General features: G+C 38.3%; 1 protein-coding gene across 3 annotated transcripts in view; it reads left to right on the top strand.

The window, feature by feature from the left end:
- Nucleotides 1–27,809, top strand: part of TEX10 (testis expressed 10) — a 60,967-nt gene that overhangs the window by 7,642 nt on the left and 25,516 nt on the right. For 2 of the 3 annotated variants that reach the window (XM_049830104.1, XM_049830105.1), the window contains exons 5-10: nucleotides 4,098–4,341; nucleotides 6,402–6,514; nucleotides 8,798–9,036; nucleotides 14,206–14,341; nucleotides 19,332–19,507; nucleotides 20,028–20,205. In XM_049830104.1, coding sequence (XP_049686061.1) covers nucleotides 4,098–4,341; nucleotides 6,402–6,514; nucleotides 8,798–9,036; nucleotides 14,206–14,341; nucleotides 19,332–19,507; nucleotides 20,028–20,205 — 1,086 coding nt within the window. The remainder of the gene's footprint in view (nucleotides 1–4,097; nucleotides 4,342–6,401; nucleotides 6,515–8,797; nucleotides 9,037–14,205; nucleotides 14,342–19,331; nucleotides 19,508–20,027; nucleotides 20,206–27,809) is intronic. The other variant, XM_049830107.1, reaches the window with a different exon arrangement.

Here is a 27,809-nt window from a genome sequence, read left to right as displayed (position 1 = left end):
GCTAGAATCCAAGGCAAGACTGGCAAAGCAAGCTGATGGCAGCAGAACAGGAGGATGGAAAGAGAAGGGGCATCTGCTGAAGGTACTAAAATGTTCTCGTTTTATTGCATTTGCGCATATTTTTGGTATATTCGTTTTGCACAAAGGGCCAATACAGCTTGTTTTAGTGGATATCTGCAAAATTCTAAGAGTAGAAGTTAATGTGGTGGCTTTGGTATTTGCCACTGAAATCTTTTCTAGTAGTCTGAAGATGTTTAACTCTGTTTCTTCCAATCCCAACTGTGGCCTTTTACAGGCATTCCCAGGCCTCTGCTATGTCCGTTACTGCAAGGACAGAATTTACTTCTAATAAGAGGTGCAAAACATCTGTAATGCTCCTTGAGTACTTCCAAAATCTCAAAAAGTGTGTGTATTTTTGTTAAAAGAAGTCAATGCACAAATAGTCAAGTCCTAACTATAGGTAACGAGTTGACCAAACCGTAAGTAATTGCAGTGTGTATGTATTGATGGCCTCATTACTAATACTGCAATTAAGTTTCAACTTTGTTCTTTAAAAAGTAGGCTTCGAAACACCACTAATAGTATGCTAAACTTCTAAAGTTCCTGTATCTTTTTAATATTGCAAGTTCATTGTGTAGTGATGGCACCTCATTGATAACCTTGTGGTTATGGAAAGGGATTTTCAGAATCAGTTTGCAGTGTTAATGTTTAGTAAAAAGTGTAGATTCTAAGCTTGGAATGCTGGATGGTTCAAAAATGCAAATCTTAAGACTTTGTTATTTTCTGTTGCGTGCTAGGACTTCATACTGTGAATTAAAGATTACAGTGAATTAGGAGATTATTAGAATATATCCTCTGCTTTATGTGCTGACTGTGCTGCTTCTTGCATCAAACTCATTTCAGGTGTGGAAAAATGGAAAGCCTTCACAACTTAAATGTGATGATACCAAAGAGATCTTTTTTTGGACTGGATGGAAGTGGTGCTGAAGAGAAATGGTAGAGCTTCTGTTTCTGCTGAGAAACGACAAAATGAAGCTACAGAAAAAAACAAGGACGACTTGAGACACCAAAATGGAAAAAAAAGCACAGTGAATAAATGTGTATGGTGTGACCTGTGCTTCAGATAGAAATGGAAAATACAGTTCACTTTGTGTACTGAGTGTTTCTTTGCTGCAATTGGCAGTGCACACCAAAATGGAGGACAGTAACCTGGCTTAGACTCTGAGCCATAAAAACTCGTTAACTTCCAATGACTTTTTCTATTTTAAGCAGCAGAAAGTTGTTTCCTTATTTTCTGTTTCTTTTACATTTCCTTGACTTCCTTTGCTGAATTTCTGTTGTCCTCTTACTGTCAAATGGAAGATACACTACACAGTTTTCTTTTGTTTGGTCCTGCTTTATAAAAATATCGGCATTTTAAAGAAAAATGACAGCTTAAGGGGTACACAAATATCTTGCAGCTCCCTTCAATAGTATTTCATACCAATGTGAAGGTAGTATGCTTTGTAGTGTGAGAGCCGTCTTACCTTTAAAGAATAGTGATAACAGATACGTGACAAAAAGATTAACACTTTAATTTACATCAAACCCTCCCAGTTCCAGTGAACCTGGGCTATTGAACTAATCAAATGCATACTGGACAGATCACAGCAATACTTTGTCATCATCTGTTATTGGCAATTAGATTTTTTTTTTTACTGCTTTTGTTGTTAACCTTGAATATTTGGAGGAGTCTTCTCTTGAGAGATGGCGGCTTCTTTTGCAGAAGTAGATGAAAGCTGTGCGAAGCATTCTTGCGCAAATGCTTTTGGCAGCTGAGTATCCCTTTTGGCATGAATTCTTCCTTCTTTTTCCATCCCTTGTTTCAGAAGAATACTGAAATAGTTGGGGTGGGTGTGTTAACACTTTTTTAGGAATCTTTGGGTGCGTTAACACTTTTGTAGGAATCTTCAGGTGTGTGTTGCCAACTTCTCAGGTTTCATGCACTGTTCGCTGTTTAATGGGGAGATTTTTTTGTGCACCAGAAATAAATCGCTCAAATTCTAGAGCTCTGCTGTAATACCAGGTATTATTTTCAGAGAAATTATTAAAGACTACTACTTCAGAACTATTTAAGCCAATTACTGAGATTTCAGAATCTCAACTAAGTGTGTAGTCCTGTCATGGCATAGCATTTACAGGACAACCTTTTTCAGTGAGGTTATGGTCTTGGTATCAGCTGGCTTGTCCAGTGATGCTTTAGAATTCATTGTGGTTATAACTGGAAGGTGGGGTTTGTCTCCTGTGCCTTTAGATGACTGAGAGTTAAATGTCTAAGTTGGAACTATTCACCCTAAACTCTCTTTACAGTCTGAAAGGAACTGGTGTCTTTACCACAGTGTCTGTGGCATAGAAGGGACATAGAGCAACAAGGAAGGGACAAATAAGCCAAATTACGTTGACTGTATACACTGGTTGCTGCAGTTATTGATAAGCTTTATAAAATTCTAACATGTCTGATAGTTGTAGGTATTAAGATACAACTGTCATTTTTTTCTTACGACCAGTTATGTTTCCACTTGTCCCTTTTATTTTGTGCTGGAGATCTAAATTCTCTCTCCGATCTTGCCTTCATTGAAAAAGAGCCTGCATTTGTCTCTCACTTTCTTTTTATTCCTTTGCAGATGTCTTATCCCTGCTCCTTTTACAGTTTGTTAATACCTGAATTTGTTTTGGTTTAGTAATTTTCTCGAGAAACCAATTCCAACCAGAGGGAAATGACAGAGTAAAATTTTCTGTTATGTGCATATTATAGATGACTGCAACAGCATGACAAATGTAGTTTCATAGAAGGATATAACTAATTGGATAATGTGGAAATGACAGGTTGACCAGGAAAAACTGCTTTATGTCTTTAATCCAGTATGAAATGAAAATATTTGTAAACAGAACTTGTCTGCCTTTCTGTGGAAAGAAAGCAGTTTTTCAGATCCTATTTTGGGTGTATATGTAAAGAAAAACCACTTGGAGAACATCAATGAAATAGAAAGCAGTTTAACAGGAGGTTCAGTGTACCAGTTTTATGTATGTTAGGAAGTTAGAATCATGATGGGAATTCCCTGCTGTGAGTTAGAAAACAAAATCATCATGGAAAACAATGTCAGAAATCATCAGTTGAAATTATTGCTGCTTTTTTTCTTTTTTTAAGGGTACTTGTTAAATGGAAACCCTTTCAGAAGCTTCTGTATTGCTTAAAATTAACAGGAATTATTCAAAGGTTTCTTTCTTTAAAGAACTGCCTTTTTAAAATGGATACAAATTGCCTGAATTTATGCAGGAGCAGGATTTGGTCATTTGCGCCGATAATCCCTTTTGAAACACAAATGAATTGTGTTATAAGGCAGGGGAAAAAAAGTCCTTGGTTTTCTTGCCTTCTGGGAGATATTATTTTAAGGTAAACTATAGCTCTTCATTTTTGGTAGGTTTTGTTTACCTTCATTATCAGATGATTTTAATAATTTTCCAGCTAGTTGCTCTCCAGAGCATTATAGTTAAACACCAGGTGGGAACCAAAGTTCTATTTTTTGCAAAATGTTGGGTTTTTTTTCCCTATTAATATGATTAACCATTATGTTTATTATAGCTGGAGATGGTTATTAACTGTAATAAACCTTATGCATTTGACAATACTTTGTAGTCAGTTTCATTATTTTATTTCAAGGCGTTTAAAACGTAAAGGTTTTTCATTTTGTTGTGTGCCGAGTACAGTGAATTCTTATCTGTTGGCTGAAGGTGATATGATAATGCAAATCGTATTTCTCCACTTTATAGACTTTACATGTAACAATGGGGAAAGAAATACTGAAATCTGTAAGAAGCTGTTACAGAAGCACAAACTTACAGGGAGACTTGGAGCAGGTTTGTTGTAGATGGTTTGAACTCCCTTTTTTTCTTACTGAAATATCTAGCAAAGCAAGCAAACATTTAATGTATTAAAAAAGTAATTTTTCCTGTTACTCAGCAGGAAAGTGGTATTGCTCTAATCTGCTTTTAAAGGTGTGATCTTTATCTTTTTTCTTTTTTCTTTTCTTTTTTTTTTTTTTGGTTTTGTCATTTAGGTCTCTGGCAAGTGTAATGGACAGTGCAGAAAAAGGCCTGTCCTCGGCTGAAAACTTAAAAGGTTTTATTGAGATAATAATTCCATTACTGATTGAGTGCTGGATTGAAGCATCTCCTGCACAATCAGCTCCCATTCTTGGAAACCTTTTGGAATCAGAATCTCAGCAGCTTATGCAGCAAGTGCTTAGTATAATACATTTATTATGGAAACTCACAAAGCGACATGATGAAACATACAAAATGGTAAGGGAGGAATGATCTGTGGCATAATAATAGCAGTTCATTTTGTTTTGATTGGAAACTAGTGATTTGGTGATTGGAAGCAGTGGAAATATTTTATTAAGAGAGAAAAAGCCTAGGTTTTAAGTAGAATTTGGGTTTTGTCAAGTCTCTTACTGGAGAAAAGAATCTGTTGAACTGAGCAATGAGATCACAGGTAGTCTACAGGAATCCTTCTTGACAGGCTACAGCACAAAACCCTTTGAAACTGAAAGTGTTACCAGAGGAGCATTTTGTCTCCCAGAAAACCTCTATAATATAAATTTGAACAAAACATAGAATGGAGTTGTTTGTTCCTTGTTTTTATGTATTGAAAAATTTTACAGGGGTGTGTGGGGGTGGAAATGAAAAAACCCTAAACCCTTGGAAAGGTAGGGGATAACGGTGGTATGAGATCCTGTAATTGCTTGGTGCAACCTATGTTGTTGAGTTGTGATTGGTAGTATCACAAGGCATCACATCAAAGCCTCAATAAGAATTTTGGAAAATATCCTTGAAGGTTTTTTTTTTCCCTAATTATTTTGTCTGTCTTTTTCTTTGATAAATTAATTGCTATTTTTTTTGTAACTTTTGCTGCTCTTCCAAAGACTTTGGAAACTGGAAAAAGAGCACTCTTTTTGTTTTGGCTATTGAGAGTAGTTGAAGGAATGTATTGACAGCTCTTTGTTTTACCTGTGTATAGGGCTGTAGGTCCATTTGCTAAACAAAAATCTATGCATAGAGTAATTATTGGAAAACATTTGTGGAATCATTCCATTAGCCCAGAGTTACCCAACATACACAGTCTGAGGGATGGATTCAGTGTGTCTGAACAAAACACACAGTTCCCTTTTTCCTCTTCATCGTTTTTAGAGGGCCTCTTAGAAGCAGGCAGAAAGCAGGCAGTTGGCCAGGTAAATACCTGTGGCAGCCTACTGCCCCCAGCCTTTTTCTTTAGGGTACTGCAGAGCTGCTGCCCTTAGCCATAGGGTGCCTGCATTTTGTTCACATGAAAGGAGTGTTCTTGTGTCAAGATGTGAGCTGTTTTAGGTACATGCAGTTGCATTATGACCTTAAGATGTTTTTTGGGGAAAAAAACCCAAACCCCTGATGTCTATAACCCCCTTTTTTATTGAGCATATTGTGTTTTAGATAAGATAAACAGTTTATTTTGTCTTTTCCTTTATAGTCACCTTCATATATAAAATGCATTCAGATGGCTCAGTTTGAAAATGGAAGCTTTGCTTATTTAATAGCCCTTAGGCTTACAGGCCAAAGTCGTTATTACAGTGGTTATTACATTTTGGAAGACCACTCTGAATATGCTTAGTGGAAACCTGTTAATCTTTGAAATAGTTTAATGGTCATTCTCTGTTCTTAGTACTTGAATATCAAAAAGGATATTCTGCCTGACCAATCTGATAGCAATGCAGGCTTTTTTTTGTTGAGTTCTGCTGGACACTATGGGATGGTGACTGAGTGTGCTAACCCACAGAGTAAAATTATTTTTAAGTATTGAAAAAAGTCCTTTTCTTGTAAGGATGGCCTTTCTACTGGAAAACACTTTGTCAGTGGGCTTTGAACTACAAGTACACTCATGATGGGGAAAGATGAAGGCAGTGTCAGAATAAGTCTTAATGGAAAACTTGAGGCAGTCACTGCAAGTAAATCAGAGTTCACTCTGATTTTTAAGTACCCTCATAAAGTTGATATAAAAGCACTTTCAATTCACATCTGTAATTCAGTTTAATATTGTATATATCCACATTAAGGTGTGCTAAGAAAATACACCAGTCCAGTTTGGATTAAATGTTGTCGCTCAACCTTGACTTGCATCATAACTTTAATCCCTTGTTTTGTAGACCTTCAGGTTCATGTACAGGACTTCGCATTTACATCTGAACGTAAATATATATGCAAACTTGCAAACAGAAGCTAAAGTTCCTGTTTTTCATTGATTCCAATAATGGATTTTGGAAGATGATTGCATTGATGTATTTCACTTACTACTGTGTTCTCTGTCTGCCTTCTGCTTTCCTTAACAGGAGCTATGGCTTCGAATGAATTACCTTGTTGATTTCAAGCACCACTTCATGCGTCATTTTCCTTATTCTTTACAAGAAACAGTAAAGCACAAAAAGAAAGATTCGTGCAAAGGGTAAGAATAAAATCAATGTCATGTTATAGCTTTTAATTTTGTAAGGTAAGTGAGACAGTGTAAGTCATGCTTTACCCAGTACTAAATTTTTAATGTTGGAAAAGAAAACTTTCTCTTGCGTATTCCTTGAAGATCTGTAGAGAAGTTTTTATAGGAAGGTACATTGCTTTGAATCGAGAACTTTTGGTTGTTCTTTGTAAACGTATTGTATGGGAGGTCGTCTGAATAGCCTCCAGTAGAAATCAAAATGCTGTCTTAGAGAAATGCAAGTATTTTATTGAATGCTTGATCTGGAATTTGCATATTGCTAAATGGTGATTTGTGTTAGTCTGACTAGTTTCATATTTCTGCATGTTTTGTTCAGCAGTCAACTGAAGTACATCAAAACATAGTTAAAACATTTTTTTTCACCCCCATCTGCTCTTCTAATGTTTTATTACAGGGCTGGGTAAATCCAGCTAGGAGGAGAGATGGGACACATTGTGCCTATGCTGTATGGCAAAGCAGTACGGGAGCAGGAGAAGCCAAACACTCGCATGTTTCTTCACTGTTGAGCTGGCAGAGTGGGTGCACCAATTTTGTTCTGGTACAGGCCAGTAGCAAGTTGTCTCCCCTCTCAGCTCCCAGATGTGAGAAGTCTGTTCTGGAGTCATTCTGTGCCATTGCAGTCCATGTAGAACACTGGTGTATGTACAAGGGGTATCAGCTGGTGTTTATCTTGGTTTCAAATGCTTGCAAACTATGCCACTGCAGATTGAGCTGTAGTAGTAGAACTCTTTTTATACTAAGGGTCTACCATTGTGCAGGTATACTTGAGGCTGAAATCATGTTTGGTATTTTGACTTGCATTTTCTCTTCTTGAAAGGGCACATAGATCAGAGGTACAGCATAGCTGTTCGTTAAATGCTTTCATTTCATTTCGGCTAAGTCTTAGCTGTTAAGCTCATAAAGCCAAAAGGTGTTTTGCTTTTCCAGGTTTTGACCTGAACACCCTTCCTTGAAACTGAAAATCTCAGTAGTTTGGCAGTGCAACCATATTTCTTGTCTTACAGATGACACCCTGACTAACCATCCTTGTGTTGATCATCTTCACTCTGCTACTAAGTTTTGCCCTATTCTTGCACTTTAAAATAAATGTACTATTGGGTACATGCAGAAAAAATAATCTGTGAAACTTTTTTGTGTTTGAATTTTGACTGTTACTTCAAGACTTCCAGAAACTTAGCTTCATGCTATGAAAATAAAAAGTTGCTTTTGTTTTCCTTACTTACCAATATATTGGGTTAAAGGCCTGCATTTGGATACATTGCATGGCATTTTGAGGCTTCTTTCCTTCTCCAGTTCACAAAATGTTGCAGAAATTTACCACAGTATTACTGATAGCACTTAGTATCTACATATGCTGAACACGAAAAAGTTATGAGCATTTATGCCATGTGTAACTGATGTCCACAGGTTGAGATTTATTTGCTCATATTTTAGTGGCTGGCTCTGAACTGAAGGGTGACTACACTTATGTTAGTACTGGTTAAAGTGCTTTTTGTTATTTCATTTTCACAGCTCTACTTTGTGTTCTGAATGTAGGCATTCATATTGTGTAGCTTTCTGTAGTTAAAAGCTGTGATATTTTTTTTCTTGTATACTGTGAGTGACCATTCAGCGTGTAGAGAAGTTTTAGCATTATATGTCAAGCTGCAATACCTTTGATTCCTTTCTTAATATCCCTTAATTTTTGTCTTTCAAACCACTGTAGGGCAAAAGGGTGGTCCTGCAGAATATTGTGGTGGTGAAAAATGTGTTTCTGATTCCACATGAGTTTTGAAAAAAGTACATAAGTGGATTTTTCTATGCCATTCATAGTGCTTTTTGTCATTGTGTAGTAATGACAAAATCCATGGGATTCCTCACAGAAGAAGAAATGCAGATGAGATTAAATCTAAAGATTAATTTTTTAGCATTCCTTCACTGATTTTTGGTCACCTAGAAGTACTGCTAGGCTAGAGTAAAAATGTCAAATGGGATAAACCAGCCATAGGGATACAATTTAGAGCTTTGGTTGTTGCTGCAACTGTAAATATGAGAAACAGACATTTTGGTGGGAGAACAAAAAATTTCAAGTACCCAAATGTCAAATATGAAAACTTTTAAAATGTGTATTGGCTCTAAAACTTTAATACTTAAAGAGGTTTTTTTTCAACATAGTATAATTTCTACCGAAGTAACATATGTTAAAAGGCACAAAATATTTTTTTTAAATCTGTCTCTTTTTTCTCCCCCGCCCAGCAACAAGTATTGTATGACATCCTCAAACAGCGTAGACCATCTTTTACTGAACTTAACCTTGTGTGACATAATGGTTTCACTAGCAAGCACTTCAACACTTCAGATGGATTCTGGTTGGCTGGACATGATAAGGAAATTTGTGACAGATACTCTTCAGGATGGCAGCAAGCTGAATAGCAAGCAGGTGAATAGGTTGCTTGGTGTGACTTGGAGACTAATGCAAATACAGCAAAACAAAGGTAAGGTATGAGTAGTTTCTGAAAAGTGAAATTATGCACTGACAAAAAGCTTGAGTTATTTTAGTGGTTTTTGGTCACTTCATCTTATATCCTCAGTTGTTACATCATAAAGTCTTTTTCATGGTCATATCCCTGTGTGCAGCATTGAAAAATGCTTGATTTTTAGGAATGCTGTTAGATTCATACTGTTGGTATGCAAAGTATTAATATATTTGTGTACCTGTTTTCTGGTTTTACTTCTCAAGATACCCTTATAAACAGGAAGATGAATTCTTCATTGAAAAAAATAATTACTAGGATGTAGAAGTGCATGATAGTTTAATATTCCAATCCTTATTTAAAATCATTAATGTAGCTGGTAGACTCCCTTGAGTCCTGTCAATTGACCACTCCAGTTCTGTGATGACATGAAATGCCAAGATGGTTCTGATGGAAGCTGCTATAGAATATTTTCCAAGGTGTACAGTTTGAATCCTTTTCCCAGAGAAAATATATTTCCCATTGTGACTTGCAGGACCAGTACAGTATTTTGACTTGGCTTTTTTTTTTCTTTTCAAGTACTACTTGGCTGTGTTCCAGACGAGACCTTGGTTGACGTGTCAGTTAAGTGATCAGCATAGGACTTCTTTAAGAAAGGAATTTTTCTGTAAATCTAAAGGTGGCAAGGAGTCTGTTGTGTCTTGCCAGTCTGGTAGAAATGAATTCCACAGCCATGCAGCCAGGTAGAGTTTATAGAAAAAATACTTTGCCCTTAGCAGCAGGTTTCATTGCTAGTGTTGTAAGGTAAAAAGATGTCAGATGTCCATCAAATATATTTTGGCAGTTAGTTGTATCTCCTTCCAAATTAATTTTAATTGAGAAGCTCTCTATTCCTGTGTCCCTGATGACACAGATAATAACTAATCATTCCTATCTGCACTCCACATTTGGTTTCCTGTTGAAGGCAAATAATAGTCCAAAGTCAGAGATGTGCCTCTTTCACCAGCTGAGCTAAAACAGAAGAGTTGTTACTCAGCAAAGTAGTTCCCAAACTCTTGTTAGACTATTAAATCAGATACTTCACACTTTTCCTTGTAACGAAACCTTGATTTTTCCTATGTCTACCAAACTTTTACCAGATAGTGGATAATGGCTGGTGTTTTTCTAACTGAAGTGGCCATCTTAGTGCAATAATTTTCTCAGGAATGCAGGAAATAAATAAGCTTAAAAAAAGTTTAAATGAAAATACAAGAGATTAGTATGTATGGATCTTGTCTGCTGATCCTGTAAAGGTTCAGGAGTTTCACCGTAAGCAGGAAACTGTTCACCTCACGAATCTCTGTCTGCGTGGACACTTAATCTCATCCCTTCAAGATAATCCTTGTGCAGTACTAAAAGCCTGACCAGATGTCAGATTATAATTCATTGACTAGCTGTAGAGGGAAATACAGCCTTGACATGCTGGAGAAATGGGCTGACAGTTCAACAAGAAGTCTGAAGTCCTGCACCTGGGGAGGAACAAGCCCATGCAGCTGTACGTGCTGAGGGCTGACCAGCTGGAAAGCAGCTTGGCAGAAAAGGACCGGGGGACCTGATGGACACCAAGCTGAACATGAGCCAGCAACATGCCCTTGCAGGAAAGGTGGCCAATGGTGTCCTGGGCTGCCTTAGGAGAAGTGTTGACAGCCAGATGAGGGAGGTGATCCTTCCCCTCTGTTCTGCACTGGTGAGGCTGCACCTGGAGTACTGTGTCCAGTTTGGGGCTCCCCAATACAAGAGAGACATGGACATACTGGGGAGAGTCCAGTAGAGGGATGTGGAGATGATGAAGGCAATGGAGCATCTCTCCTATGAGGAAAGTCTGGGACAGCTGGGACTGTTCAGGCTGGAGAAGAGAAGGCTCGGGGGGATCTCATCAATATAGGTGAATACCTGAAGGGAGGGTGCAAGGAAGAGAGAGTCAGGCTCTTTTCAGTGGTGTCACTTGACAGGACAAGAGGCAACGGGCACAAACTGAAACACGGGAGATGCTGTCTGAACATCAGGAACACCCTTTTCACTGTTAGGGTGACAGAGCAGTGGCACAGGTTGCCCAGAGAGGTTTTGGAGTCTCCATCCTTGGAGATACTCAGAAGCTGTCTGGACATGGTCCTGGACACTCAGATCTATCTGATCCTGCTTTAGCAGGGGTGTTGGACCAGATGACCTCCAGACGTCCCTTCCTACCTCAACCCTTATGTGATTCTGTAGCAGAAGAAAAGCTTCCTTCTTTGATTTTTTTTTTTTTTGATGGTGCTGTAGAAATTCTGAACTGTATTGTGTCAGATGATACTGCAAAAGGTGGTACATACCAAAAATATACCTCTGATTTGTTTAAAACTATCAGACGCTGAGAATAAGGGTCTGGAAGGGTATGTCTTTAGAAGACAGGGCAACAGAAAAAATGAACCATTATAATAAAAATTTTTTTGCAACACAATGGAAGTCAAAAAAGGGGAAATTTAGATAGAAAAAACGAAAGAGATAATGAATGAGAGAGATTAAATAAAACTGTAGTCAACCTCCTGTGCATTATGCCACAAAAGCATTGTGGTATCTTTGTAGTTGCATTTTTCAGAGTTGCCTGTTTTGAGTAGCTGTTTATGATGGGGTGGAGTACACATATCCACCTTGCTCTGTGGCTCTCTAGAAGAGCTTTGAGCTGTGATGTCTGAAGCTTTCTCTCTATTGTTTAAGATCAATCTCTGGATCTGCTTTCTAATTAGGAGGTTGGCTCCTTTCTTGCATCTCTCAGGTATGACTTCAGCAGCAGCTTGCCTGGTAGTTGTATTTTTGATAAATTTTCTTTGAGTAACAAAGAGAGCACACTTGGTCATTTCAGAAGGAGGCTTTCCATGTGCCAGTTAAAACTGAAATATGTTAAAAATCATGAGGACTTTGGCTGCATTTTGGAAGTCTGTATAAGGTGGACATTCTAAGTACTACTTTTTAAGAATACATTTTTAAATTGCTTCTGTTTTTAAACTTGTCCTGTTCATCTGAAGCAATTCAAATAGTAGGACCTGCTTTACTAAACGCGCCATAGAGAGTTATTGGAAGGTGACTGAATGTTCTACACACTTAGAATATTTATTTCTTATTATATTTGTGCAGTGTCCTGGTTTCAGCTGGGATAGAGTTAACTGTCTTCCTAGTAGCTGGTACAGTGCTGTGTTTTGAGTTCAGCATGCGAAGAATGTTGATAACACTGATGTTTTCAGTTGTTGCTCAGTATTGTTTAGACTAAAGTCAAGGATTTTTCAGCTTCTCATGCCCAGCCAGGGCACAAGAAGTTGGCACAGGACACAACCAGGGCACCTGACCCAAACTGGCCAACAGTGTATTCCATACCATGGGACGTCCCATCTAGTTGAGGAACTGGGAAGTGGGGGCAGGGAATCGCCGCTCGGAGACTAGCTGGGGCGGGTGGTGAGCAATTGCCCTGCGCATCATTTGTACATTCCAATCCTTTTATGGCTACTGTTGTCATTTTATTAGTGTTATCATTATTAGTTTCTTCTTTTCTGTTCTATTAAACCGTTCTTATCTCAACCCAGGAGTTTTACTTTTTTTTCCCAATTTCCTCCCCCATCCCACTGGATGGGGGGGAGTGAGTGAGCGGCTGCATGGTGCCTAGTTGCTGGCTGGGGTTAAACCACGACATGCAGTTAACAGTTCATTAATTAGCTAAAAACTACATAAAGGTATAATTGTTACTCAAGAATAAGCCAGCCTTCTAAGAAACGCTGTCCAAGATGAACCTTCCTAAAAAGTATGTGGATTGAGTGGGTTGATGTTCCTGATGCAATGAAAAGAACTTTAGAATTGATTTTAACTAAAATGTATTTTTCTGTTGACAAATATGTTAGCTTTCAACATCTAAATGGCTCCCTGCATTATGCTTGAGTATGACCATGCCATTTCAGGTGCTTTTTATAGTGTGTCTTTTCATGAGAGCCTCGATACAATAACTTAAATATGTTCCCTGGTAAGAGTTTTGCTGATGAAGACCAGCCCCTGACTGGATCCAGAATCATTTTTAGCGTGGAACATTCTTGTCTATGTGGGCAGCAGTAGCTCTGTTCAGTGTGGAACACAAAATTGTATCCGTTCTTGAATACGTAATTTATTAAGACTGCTCTGTACACCTGGATGGAAAGACAAAGTTTTCCCAGTCTTGGTTTGTGAAGATAGGGAAGTGATTGCTGCTACCTAAGTATGTCTTGACAGCGGTGAATTCATTGGGGCCCCAGGCTTTTCTGAGACAAATTGAGTCAGGTCTCATACCCTTCATATATCTCTTAAATTTTCAGATGCTTCCCCATTCTTTCCAGCCTTGTCTTCTCTGAATTCAGGTATTTTTCTATGCTTTGCTGATTTTTACATCCAGTGGTTTAATCTGGTTTCCAAAGAAAATGTTTGGTTTGTTTCTCAGTCTACTATACAAACTTCTGCACTTGCTGGCTGGTTTTAGCCAACTTTGTCATAAGGATAGAACTTTCGTGATTGTTTTAAGTCTGATGATAATGCATAGCGGATGAGAGCTTCAGAGAAGGAAAAGTTGCAGTGGAGTTTAGCAGTTCTCTTTGCAGTGGCTTGCCGGTGGCCTCTTGAGGTATGTATTTTCTGGTTAATTAGCAAATGTGATTTGGAGCCAGCTGGTTCACAGACATGGAGAGCTGATGAGGCTGGTGTGTGTGGCAGGGAGAAAGGGCTAGTATAGAGAGAACTGAAGGCACTCTGACAGTGAGGTTTGGGGGAGCATAGGTGAGGAGTAAAAGAGAAGATTGGTATCAGGCTGCTGCACTAGGGGAAAAGGATGTGGAAGACAGCTGTGGAAAGCAGGAATTTATTGGTTCTCAGCTACCTCGTGACCTGTACACTGCCTTGTTTTCACGAAGTTCTGAAATTTTCACATGCGTGTTGTCGCTATTCTTTTGTGTGGCTCTTTCACAAGCTACACACGAAGGTGGTGTCTCAATGGTTTAGAAGTCTACCCAGTAGTTTTAAAACATTTTGGTACTTCCCTGTGGAGTTAAATGTAGGTAGTTGCAGATACAGATTATAGCTCTTCTGTGTGAGTGTGTGTGTATGTATAAAATCAGAAGATTAAGCACCACAACTTCAGATTTTTATGTATTTTCCTTCTAGTGGCAACAGAACCCTTGATAAAAGCAGTATATACACTATATCAGCAAAGGAATCTCCTCTTTCCGGTTCGTACGTTGCTTTTGAAATTTTTTAGCAGAGTTTACCTAAAAGAAGATTTGAGGACTCAAAGAATCAGGTAAAAAACATTTGCATATTCTTTTTCATTTCAACATAGTATATTTATTTGAGAAGTAAGAATACTGAATTTTTTTGTAGATGTTATAAAACTTCATTCTGAGTCTGTTTTGGCGCGGTGTCACTGAAATTTGAAAGTTTAGGTTCTCTGTGAGATTGAGATACTTATTAGCTTAGTTGTCTTTTTTTTAATATAAGTAGTAGATTAAGATCTTAATGATTTAAAATTTAACTTCAAGTACACTGCTGCAAGCTCATTGGCTGTGTGGTAGTCAGTAGATGTGTCAAGGTTGTGCAGGTATAGCTATGGAGCATTTCCATTACTTCAGCCTGAGGTCATGGACTTGTGACATAATGCCTTTGGTGGTTCTGGTAGTGCCTGTCTAGCCTTTTGTACTTACTTTCTTTAAGAAAAGTATTCTTCTGTTGTTTTGGGTGCATGATTCTAAAGAGACTGGGTTTAAGAAAATGTTCTTGTCCTTTTGAGTTCCCAGTTTCATGCATCTATTAGATATCTGACTTGCTTCAAGTAAGAGGATATATTGCTGTTACTACACTTTTTTGTCATAAGATTTGTCCAAATTATCTCCAAGTCTTAACTTTTCCAGAAGGTATTTTTCAGCCAACTTGTCTGGTTCCAGCTATGTAAAATCCTTTAACACAGATCAGTCTGCATCAATCCTACCTTGTTTGAGAACTGCAAAGGGACATAAGATCATACCTAGTAGCAGGAACAGATGTCATGGGTAAAAGTCAAACCTCAGGGCCCCCAGAAGTACTAGCATCCACTAGCAGAGTCAAGCTTTGGGAAAATTGTGCTCTTCTGCACCTCCTTTACTTTGTTAAATCTTATGCTATGGTAATGCCTGAGTACATGTAACTAGATCTACAGCCAGAAATATCTAACACTACCTTATGAACATTCTAAGTAGTATAGGGAGTTTGAAAGATAGACAGCAAAAAGGCTTGGGAATATCCTATTTTCCTTTTCACCCAGAGTGAAAAAGATCTTTTTCATACTGACTAATTTCCCCAAGGTTACATAACTGCTGTTTTCTGTACTTACCTGGAAGTCTTGAGCATCTCATCCAGTTTCATGTGATCATCTAACTATCTAGAAAGCTTTAACTTTCTATTTTTAGACAACACAAATAGCAGTAGTTTTCCTGCTGTTCCTTTTAGTCTTCTATGTGGAATTATGACATTTTTAGTAACAGAAGAAGGAAATGTAAAAAATTCTTTGCAAAAAGGATAATTGCACTTATGTCTGACAAGACATTTTAAGATGACATAATGTTTGTGTACTGTACTGATCCATTTCTTTCCTTTAAAAACAAGTGTTTTGTTGGTTAGGGTTTTTTTTCCATTTCTTGAAGATGTGGACTGCACAGTAGATCCTGGATGACATTCATGTTATTCCATTCAGTTTGATGTCATATCTCCTTCAGGCCTCCTCTGCTCTCCTAATTTTTTTCCTTTTTTTTCTCAGAAGCTTGTAAAGAGCAGTCTAAGGAGCAGAATTCATGTTGAAACATTTTCCACGGACATTTAAGTGAAGCTGTTTATTTTTTAGGTGTATCTGATTCAAAGGCTAGGTAGGAGCTTTTGGCCTATTGTTGCCCTGTGAAAGAAAACTTGGTTGATATATTACAAGGTTCAGAATTAATATTTTGGTCTTGATGTTAGTTATCTTCACCTCTAATTGCACACATATGCATAGTCTCACAGCATGTGTGTATACGCACACACATATGCATATATATACTTGTAGAGACTAAAAAGGCTATTTAGCCTCACAGCCTGCCTTAAAGACTGACCTGTGTGAGATGGCACATAGGAAAAAGGCAAGAATTACTTTTCCATGATACTCTAAGCTTTCAACCATTTGAAGCCTGTACTTCCTCACTGTGCAGAGCTTCTGTGTGTTTAGTATCACTCAGTGGATGCCTTTTCCATGAGCTTTTCTGGTCATTCCTTGGACTGGTCTAAATCAGGAGCAACTGCAGCATCCTCTAGCAAGGAGTGACAAAGCTCAGCTGTCTGAAGACCAACTTTCTTCTGTTTGTTTTGATCCTGGCTCCTTCTAGCTTCATTTGATACCAGCACCTACTTCTTCTGTGAGAAGAGAAAGCAAACGTTTTATTCCCATCCACCATTTGCATGTCGAGTGATTTGAGACCTCTGTTGAGCCTACCTCTAACTCACTTCACTTGTCTCTTCTCCAGGCTTCTCCTACTGTTAAACACAATTAATCTCTCTATGCAAGGACCTTCCCTCTTATGTTATGGATACTTTGTTTCCTTAAAAAGTTTTTTATGAGGGATTTTGTCAGGTCTTTTGAAAATGAAATAATTTTCATCATCATTATGCTGTTCTTGTGTCAACAACCTTCAAAGACCTACTTTGAGCTTCCTGATTTACACTTGACAGATTCTTTCATGTAATCATCACTTTAGTAGTAAGCTGAAATGCTTTTGGTTTATAAATGATACTTGATTTGATACACCAGGGTGCCATAGAAATTTTAGCCCAAAAAAGGGCAGATTGTTCTATAAGATTGTTTCAGTTTGAACTAGAAAGGTTAAATAAAAGCAGATCTATAATGGAAGTTGTCAAGTTTTAAAGCTCAGTACCAAAGACGTTTAAAGGAAAGAAAAAACCTACTTAGTCAAGTTTCCTGAAGTATGAACAGGCTAATTGATTGGAATAGGGAAGGAGGTCTGGAGAATCAAGACATAAATACAAATGAAAATTAGTCTTAGGCTAGGGAAGAGCTTGTCCAAGTTTTTTTGCTGTTTCCTGACCAACTTTTAGGGGGTGTTTATGGTAAATGGCACTTGCAGAGAATGGGAAAAAAAGAATTGATAAGCAGACTGGTTTCATTCCTAGTTTTCTGACAAGCAGGTTAGAAATAGCTATTCCTAAATGTCAAGCTGAATTATTTTTTTCATAGGATGGGAAAATAGCAAAAGCTTCTTAACCATCACACTATAGGGTAAAGGAAGTGGGTCTGAAATTGGGATTAATTCAGGTTGTCGTTCAATATAAATAATGTCTTGTCACATTTTTCAATAACGATTATTATAATTCATGTCAAACATAAGGGATGGTCAGAGCCCTCAGATACGGAAACATCAGTGCTGTAAACAAAATTGAGCTGAATGCTGTCAAATGAATGCAAAAGAGGAGGATGAGGAAAATTTTACTCCAGAGACTTGAGAAAATTGATATGTGAAAATGCAGATAGTAAGAACTTTGGCTATTACCTTTAGAGGCAGGTAATGCAATCTGGATTTGGTATAAAAGATGGCATCTCACTTAAAGAATAGGAGTGTGTGTGTATACAGTGAGATACGGTACATAGGTGACAACAGTGGGAGTGGTAAAACTGGAGAGAGTCTGCTTACACAGTTCCTTGGAACTCTCTTAAAGCTAAACTTCATGTTATCATTAATGACTGGCAGACAAAGCAGGAGCATGCCGATAGAAACTTTCTGGTGATGTATAGTTCAGAAGCATTACCTGAACAGAGGAGTTGAGAAATAAACCAGAAGACTTGGATTACCTGAGGGAATGGTAGAAGAGGGAAGAGATGTATTTGTACAAAGCAAAAATTGGTGCAGTTAGCAACTAACAGGATTTTTTTAATGTAAAATTCAACCAGGCAGTTGCAAACAATAATCCTGTTATTGATCTTTCTCCTTCTATATGCTGCCTGTGTACTAAGTTTTTTTGGGGAAAAAAAGCAAGTGTAATTTTTAAAGATAGTAAGGTGTAGCAGAAGATACATGGAAGTACTGTAATCTTTGAACAAGATCATTTGATACCTCATTCAGTTGACTTTATTTGTAGTTACTTATGCTCAAGAAAGCCCAAATTTTAAGAGCTGCAGGGGCAACCTAAGTTACGGATTCCTTCCTCTCACGTTTGATTTGGCCAAAACACCTCAGTTGTGCTTGCTTGAGGCTCTGGGTAAGGTCAATAGAAAGCTAGACATTCCTGCAGAGCAAGTAAGATCTTGTGTAAAAAAACCTCTTTAAATTGGCAAGTGAAGAATCAGATCAGCTGAATGTAGTGAAATGCATGGGCCAGATAGATATGCAGGGATATACCTGAGGGTGCCGAGGAAGTTGTCTCGTGAAAGTGAGATGGCTGTTTGTCAGCCATGAAAAGCCATAGTGACTGGGAGGTTCTGTATGACTGGAGAAAGACTGCTGTTAACCCATCTTGAAGAAAATCTGGGGAGTTCCAGGCTGATGAGCCTTGGGTCGGTCCCTGGAAAGGTCATGCAGGCCTTTGCTTGGAATTAATATGTGAACACGTAAAGGACAAGCAGGTAATGGGGAGCAAGCTAGCATGTATATGAGAGCAAATCACACTTTACCGACATGATAGCCTTCTGTGACGAGTGACTGCATGGACAAGGGGAGAGTGTCTCATGCAATATGCTTTGTTAATAAGTTTGTTTGCTGTGTGCCACCAGTTGTAGTTTTTCATTCTGCTTTAAGAGGTATCAGAATTGACAAGCAAGATGTCAGCAAAGGTAGAATTGAATTTGAAAGTGCGATGTAAAGAATAGTAGCTTGATTGGGGGGGGTTCAGTGGTATCGAGGGTGTAGTAGTCTCATGTCTTTTAGCCTGACTCATAACTCATTAAATACAAACTGATAAAACTAATGATAAATGGAAATGTTGCTTTGCCAGCATATGGTCAGTTCACACAAATACTTTCTGAAAAAATTGAAAATATGCTGTGCAAAACCTACAGATCAAATAAATACTTCTGATGTATCTGTAGTAGCACACCAATGTGCTCAGATCTTCCGGTGAAATATTCTTCGCACATCACAGTATTGCAGTTTATTGCAATTTAATTGTACCTGACATTAAAGCAACTTAGTCAAGACTGTAAAGACTAAGTTTGTGGGGTTTTTTGTTGTTTTGTTATGGTTTTTTTTTTCTTCCCCACCTAATTTTCTCTCTTCCTTTAGAAGTCGAAGTAAAGTTCTATCTTGTTGGTTGGCTGGTTTACCTCAGCAACTTGCTTTGCTTGGCTTGAGAAACCCTGAGCTTTCGAATCAGCTGATTGACATAATTCACTCTGCTGCTTCTCGTTCGAACAAGGAATTATTACAAAATTTACAAGCCACTGCTGCTCGAATATATGGTAAGACTTTTACAGTACAGCATAATGAATTCTGTGCATCACTTGGCAGGGAAGTTGCAATACCTGGAAAATCCTGGTGTTTCCTAGGTGAAGGTAAAGTCTGTGTGTGGGGGGCAGGGGTGGGGGTTGGTTCAGTCCCTCCTAATAAAGGTTGAAATGAACTATGCGTGTCATTTCCTAAAGGCTAGTAAAAAGATAAAAAACTTTAGTTCAAGTTAGCAGGACTTTAATCTGACAGAGTAGAAGCTTTTCAGTTGTTGTGAAATATGCTTTTGGTACTATTGCTTCTCTTCGTCCCCTGCCCTGTTCAGTTAATTACATTGTCCTCCCTTCAGCGGGTGCTGAAGCTCTTCGCTAAACAAGATTAGTTAGAGAAGAGCGGGGTCCCTGCAGGGTTGTCATGCTAGACGCTCACCCTGCGGAATCGTGACAAACCGCGACAGTTTTTGTGTGTGTGTGCATGTCTTTTAAGAACTAACTGGAATGTTAGCGTGTTGATTCCCTCTCTGTGTGCCGGTAGATCCGCTAGATGGAACCCTGGTCCTGCTGCCGGCGGAGGCCCAACGGCGGCTGGTGCAGCTGGTGTACTTTCTGCCCTGCCTGCCTGCCAGCCTGCTCGCCTGCCTCAGCCGCTGCTGCATCATGGGCAGGATGTCCTCCGAGCTGGCCGCCACGCTCATCGGGATACTGCACATGAGGTACAACGGTGAATGTGTGTTTTAGTTGGCTGTAACAAAAAAACAACAACAAAAAACAACCACCAAAAAAACCCCCCAAAACTACCGAACAAAAAAATGCCACAAAAAAAAACAACCCAAACCAACAAAACCCAAGCATGAACGTTTATTCGTTAAGCGTGAACTTTGCTGCTGGTTTGCACAAAAAAAAAATATCAACAGAGCGTGCAAGAATTGGCACCATGGAGAAAGTTGATGCCTCCGTCGAACTTTACTCCTAGCCTTTCACTTCGACTCTGTCTTTACACTGACCGATTTTTCTCCAATGCTTGATAACAAAATCGTTTCGGTTACCTGTAAGGCTACATGGTATAGAGCACCCTCTACTCGGAACATCATCACCGGTGGTCTTTGTTCTGCCACTTATTGCAGCTTTTCCTTGTAAATACTTTGACCCAACACTGTTTGTAGCGAAAAATAACCAACCGGTGTGTATTCTCATGTTCTGCTTCTTTTCAGAGTTTTAAAACTAGCTTTTCCTATAATTCCCATGCTTGCCTACTAACTGTGATTTGGCTATTTAAGTGTCTTGTTAGAAATTATTCATGCTCTTTTTGGTTTTGTCCTGGCTTGAAAGAGGGTAAGTTTGCCTGTGAAGTCGGGGAGAGAGGCTGCTGTTCCACTGAAGTGAGTGGAAGGCTTGCTGGGATTTCACAAGGGTGTTTTGCTTTGCTGCTTCTGGAAAAAATGTATTTGCTTTTCTCCATTGCTCAGTACTGTTGAACATGGGATAAATAAGCAGGAATTAAACTTACATGACTTATGCTTATAATGCTTTTTTTAATGCTTTTTGAAACGTAAACTTTTTTATTGAAATATGACGCAACACAAGGTACTGTCAGGTACAGACCTGTTCATACTAGGCGTATAACGAGAATAAGGTGACTAACATATGAAGTGATGGTGACAAAATTTACAATATCCCATATATAATGTATTATCGCTATAAAAATGAAATTCTGTCTAGTTTTGGGAAGGTGGACCTCAAATTTTATTTTTTAAAACAGAAAAGTTCTCTGCTGTATACTGGAAATTCAGTGACAAACCATAACCAATTCAAAGACAGTCATTTTAAGAACTAAGGTCAGTAATAAGCACTCAGGTGCTTATTTTGTTGTTAGATTTTATCGGATTTTCAGTGTGGGAGATTTTTATAGTAATAGTATAACTGTTTTCTGAAGATTATCAGAAAGCTGCAGGTGGACTGTGAGCATTTGATCCTTTTGGCAGAAGATGCAAGAGACAGCTGGAGGGTGGTGCGCTTGCCAAAAGTAGGTTACATCCTGACAACAGAGGAGGAGAAACAACTTCTCATTTTTGAGGGGCAAAGAAAGTCTTTTGATTTTAATATATGGCATTTGGAACATGTTTTAAACTAAGTTGGATTCAAAGATTGTGGATTACTTAACCAAGAAGTCAATCTGAAATAACTAGATGAAAAAAAAAAAGTACTTATGTAGTTATACTAGTGTGGTTTCTTGTATTGATAAGCCCTAACAGTCCTTCTTTCTGGAAGATTGCAAGTTTTGATGAAACTTGGAAAAGAGATTGCTCTTGATTAAGCGTTAGGGTTCTGGGGGGTGTTTTGTTTTTTTTGATAAGGCTATTCTCACTTCATTGAGAGGAATCAGTGTTAAAACCAGGATCTTGGTCAGTTTTCTTTAGAAACACATCTGAACACATTGCAAGTCCTTGGAAAGATTAAAATGAGTCTTTTATGGACAAAGCGAATGCAGCAGCTTTGAGAACATGGTCTCACCCATATAGCCAACTTAAAAACTCGTACAAGTTTTAAAGGGCATGTTGATGACACATTTTTTAGCTGTGGTTCAGCTTCTTAATATGTGAAATCGATTTTGTGAAAAACTACTTTTTTTTTTCCTTGTCACAACCATAGACATTTTTATCCTAAAAACTTCATCCTAGGATGCCTTAAAGAATTAGAGAACCGAGGTGATGTCAGAAATGTTAGTGGCTGCTGAGGGGGATGTCCAAAAAAAAAAAAAAAAGTTGCTTTGGCAATTTAGGCATGCAAAGATAGGGAGATAAGTAACTTCACAAGATCAGAAGAGTGTGATGTATCTTTTTCTTTGGAAAAGATGTTGTACAGTTAAGGAAACAGTAGTAGGTTTGCTAGACACTAACGTTAGCTGGGCATTACAAGCTTCATAACCTGTCATTGCACACAGGATACATGAACTAATTTTCCATCTCTTATCAGAAAAGCCAAGCTGGATTATTGTGTCCAGTTTTGTGGCTTGCTTTTAGATAATGATGTGGACAAACTGGATTGAGTTTAAAGGAGAGACGAAGAATGATAGTCTGCAAATTGTGATAATACAGAATGACTGACAAACTGGAATTGTTAGGCAAATAAGGCTGGGAAGGAGGGGGAACCATGTGTGTAAAAGGCTGTTGAAAAGGAATGGGAGAATGCGGTTTTAATAGGATTAGAAATATAGACCTTAAATCTTAGAAAAACGTTTGGTTTGAGTGCTAGCAAAATTTTCTAAAAGCAGAGATACATACTGGAATAGGCTGTGTAGGAAGGGGGTATGAATATACTTCACTGGAGATACTTAAAATCAGGCTGGACAAAAGTATATCACGTATGGCAGAGGTAAAGCCTTGAAGGAAGTGGAGGGACTGGATAACTTCTGGTAATCATTTACAGCTCTTGTGACGCTCAGAGTTAAACATGCAAGTTGTTATAAGTTACAACGAAAATTTGTACACCAGCCCGTGTATAATACAATCAAGGTTTATTGAAGCAAGCAATCAAGCAGGCAAAACAGCGCTGGGCGGCCGGGGAGTCTCCGCTCCACGGAGGGCATGCACCTGATATGGTAACGTGTTTCACAGTTAAACAGTTAAGTGTTACATATGTATGGAATTTCCCGGTACGCCTATACATATTCATGACCTATTCCTGCTTCGTATTACAATTAGTTCCAAGGGGTATTACAGTTAGTTCCAAGAGGACACTCCCTCAAGTTTATCTGTCCAAGCCACGGAATCGGCCTTGCCTGGTTTCTGGGACCAGTTCCTTATTTTCTCAGAAAACTGCTCTTGAGGAGTTATACGATAAGGTAATCAAGACAGGCACATCCTGCTTACTTAGCTCAATATCTAGTTTCTACAATTGTTGCTGTGCTTATTGTCTAATAAGTTAGTGTGGTTAAAAACAGCTTAATTACTAAGTTGTAGAGATCAATATATTTTAACAACAAACAGGTTTGATTAACAAATTGGTTATGCAAAGTTTATTGCACAAGTTTTTGCAATGAATGGTACTATAACAAAATGTATATAATTTCACAGTTCTGTGCCACAATGTGGTTCATGGGACACTTTCTGTAGTTTTAGATAATGATAGTTTTGCATAGAGAAACTGATACAAATCAGTCTGTCGGGAGACATCATTTATGAGTACAGCCGATGTTGTCAGTAGATGGCACTGTTTTTCTTCCAGTACATTCACGTTCTATTTGGTGAGGGGGGGAATTTTTATAAATTTCCTTTCTTCTATGCCACCTGCTTATCTGTCATGCTTTAAATAGCATTCAGGAGCATCAGAGACTCACTGCTGTATTTGGTAATTGTTCTTAATTTCTTCAGAAGCCTTTATTTCTACATTATTTTTGACTGGCAAAGCATGTACATTTTTACATGCATCTGAGAATGCACGTACATACCCATGTATATTTGCCAGGGAGAAGCTATGTTAAGGTGGATTTGATGAGAGTACATATGGATGATAATAAGACTGTTGCAGTTATTCCAGGAACAATCATTATAAACTCAAGGAAGTCATAGCTTTTTTGTGTATGTAAACTATAACAGTAGATAGTAAATGTATCCAGATGGCTTAAACCACAGCCCTGTGATGATATCAGGCAGTAACATTAAATTATAATTATTGCATGTTAACTTCTAGGGTTTTTTTGTTGATTAGAAATGAATTTTGAAGACATTCAATAGTTCCCAGTTCTTATTTTTGCAACGGTGAAATGAATAGCCAGGTGGTCTGCAGGAGCCCATTAACTGAGCCAGGGTGGGCTCCATGTGCTGAGAATGAAGATGATGTTGACAGTATTTCCATATATAATGGGAAGGTTTCTGAGCCCGGGACAGTGATTATCTATACTGTTAAGTTATTAGGATGGTTCCTGACATGCTTTTGGTCTATATTTGCTGAAGCTTTACCAGTTAGCACAGGCCAAGGACTGTTCTGAAAAGAAAGCTGAAATGCAGCCACCCCATTTTGGATGCTGGTATGAACATGGCCAGAATTAGACTAATTGATCTCTGTGCCAATAAACAGATGTTGCTGCTGTTTGGGTCACTGGGACAGCTACAGCTGGTGAGTTTCAGGTGAAGCTGAGGGACAGAAGGTGTTGTCTTGGCTTAGTTTCCATGTTGCTCTCCAGTGCCTGCCTTGTGCCTACTGTGTGGGACCTGAGATGTAAGTAACTTTAATAAATCCAGGCAGGTAGGGTTCTGAGAGATGGAACCATGCCAGGGTTTTGAAGTATAAATCTTTCTCCCCACTCCTGTCCATACACAAACAGGTGAGGAAGGGTGTGGAGCAACATGAGTGAACAATCTGTGACTTCAGGCTGCGAGAAATGAGAAGTAGCAGCTTCTTGGAAGGAGATTTAAGCCTCTGATGAGCTTGAATTTACAGAGACAAATGGAAGGGTGTGGGAACTATTTTAGAACGTCCCTGCATCGAATCTACTGGATGGGTTTTTCTGTGGTCTTTGGGTAGTAGTACTTAGATTGACACATTAAGATGTATCAATGATGCAGCATGCCACACTTCTAAAAGAATTAACTTCAATATTTTTAATTCATGATTTATTGGAATAACTGGTAAATAATCAGATAGTAGTTCTCTGCTAATTAAAGATGAATGGTTTAAGTGTTGGGTGGGAATATGTAATGTTTGGCATGAGAGGACCTTTGGTCTGAAATGCTTCATCTCAGCGGTGGAGTTCTGGTGATTCCTTAAGGATGTGGATAGGGACAGGTAGACAATTCTCTCCAGGAAGTGAAGAAATGTAGTAATCATTGATTGTCTAGTAGGGACTAAAGTAATAAATTTTAGCAGTGTTATAGGTAGAGCTGGAAAGAATTTTTGGTGTAATCCCTCTATGCTTACTTACTACCTTTGTAGGGCAGATTGGCTGCTTCAGAATGGTTTTTAAAGGACAGTGAGGCACATGCTTATTTTTTGAGTACTTTTTGGAAGACTGGCTTTGAGGCAAATCTTCTTGTCAAATATGGAAATGTATTAAATGTTGTAAGCTCACCGTCTTGTATATGGTAGATTGTCTTGTTTGTGTGACAAAAGGGAGGTCTGCAGTTTACGTACCGAAATATGAACTGTAGCAGTTGCAGAGGAGCACCATTTATCACCATTTGTCAGGCTCAATGTTTTTTGGTTGCTGCTACTTAGTGAGTTTGTGGCAATTGAATGGCAGATATTCTTGCAAACACATTTTTTTTCTTTCCTTCTCTTTTGTATAAGAGGATACTTAAGATGATTAATATGTAATCTGAGTACTTACTGTGATGTATTCTATTCTATGAAATATGGATTAAGACATGCAGATTATGAGATTGTGGTCAAATATATAAACTGGGAAGTTAGATTGCCGACTTCACAGGAAAAGTTCTCTGTCTCCTCTTAACGTGTTTTGAGATACAAATAAGGAAAACCTATTCAGCATAATCACATAAATGCAATTTATTTATGTGCCTTTATTCAGTGTAATTACATAAATGCAATTTATTTATGTGCGTTACTTATGCATAATAGTTACGGCTTTTTAGAACTTTTTATGCATTGGAACAGTGTGTCTGGAAATTATTTTGCTGTAATAGAGAATTGGACAGATAATATTTCACTGCCTAGATAAAAAACAATGGGAGTTAATTTGTAGCATTTCTCTCTTGAAGTAGAGTGTCCATAAATGAGATCTCCAATGGCTTCAAACAGCCATTTCTTATTCTTGTGGGGTCTTTGCCTGCTGGAGTCTTGCGAAGAGTTGTTGTTTCTGTAGCTGTAGAAAAGAAGGGTGAGGACCATATAAATAAAAGCTGAGTGCTCTCTCCCAGTGAGACATAAATTGTGTGGGAGTTCCTAGTCTTCACAGGTTTGAGATAACTCTGGGCGTAACTTGCATTCTGCGTGTTGTAACTGTAAATGGACTCTTCCTTAAGAGGTGGTGGTGCCTTTTAAATATTCAGTTGCTTTCCAAACAGTAATGAGGGAGCTCAGCTGGCGTCTCATCAAGCAGCCTGGCATGCTTGTTGGTTCCTGCTATCCTCAGGAATCCGGTGTTTGGAAAGAACTGGGATGGACTTTTCAACATCTGTTTGGTATAAGGTGTAAAATTCTATGTCTCCAAATATATTACCCAGAGATGTTTTAGAGTCATAATAGAGTTTAAAGTTTTCTATAGGTATTTCCCTTGTAAGTAAATACTACTTTTACTTCAGCCATCCTAGTTATGTGATCTGCAGCCTTTGAGGAGGCACAGTGAGAACGCAAAATGTAGGTAATGAAGAGCCTATTTACTACTGCTTTAAAGACTTATTGAATGCATTATTGTAGACAAGAAAAAGAAAAACATTATATTCCCAAAAAGTATTTGCAAGCTGGAGAGGATATTGTGACCCATTATTGTGAATAACACCACTGATAGAGCAATTGAAGACAGTAATTCTCATACAAATGAAGTGTAGGAAAGATTTCAGAACAGTATATTGTTTTTAAAAAAGGAAGACCTAAATAAAATCAAAATTTCACCACAATAAGCTAAGTTCTTAAAAAAAAAAAAAAAAATCAAGTCATTACAAATGGTAAAATGGAAAGTCAATACACCTCGGAGAATATGTTGAAAAGCACACATGTATAGAAAGGTATAGTAATTATAAATGTGTTGCTAAGAAAAATGTAAGAATAGTAAGGTGTGTGTTCACTGCAAAGTGATTTTTCTGGCTATATTTTCACACCCCTCAGAAGCAAAAATGAAGAGGGAAAGTATTAAAAAGGTAACAAGAATGCTTAAGGCACTATGGAATATAAACTAAAAAGAAGAGCGTGCTTTCAAAATGCTGGCATTTCCCTGACTGGGTGCCAGTGAGGATGAAGGGTAAAAGATTGATATGTTTTCCTTGCTGCAAGATCAGAAAGGATCCGTAGTTCTTGAGAATTGGATCCTGGGATAGGTTACGGTGCATTTCTTCATCCACATCTGGTCAGCAAATTTCCTTTTCCTTGCTCACTGTTATGTAAAGGTTTAGGACTTGAGAGAGGGAGACGGCTAAGCTCGTGTTTAGGGATATGGCCCTCTAAATTTGTCCTCAGGTGGTTGTTTGTAGTTTGATATTCCTAACAAAGGGGAAAAGAATTCTGTTGCTGCACTTACAGATGCACCAGTCAGTAAATGCCGTTTGCTCATTAGTGAATGTTTCTTCCGATTTGTGCTCTCATTTATAATGTGTAAGCAATTCTTTTCTTCAGGCAACCTTTGCAACCACGGAGCAAATGAGTG

This window comes from Accipiter gentilis, chromosome 27 (assembly GCF_929443795.1).
Source record: "Accipiter gentilis chromosome 27, bAccGen1.1, whole genome shotgun sequence".
Lineage (NCBI taxonomy): Eukaryota > Metazoa > Chordata > Aves > Accipitriformes > Accipitridae > Astur > Astur gentilis.
Note: the sequence above shows the minus strand (reverse complement) of the source record. Positions and strands in the feature narration are given on the sequence as shown.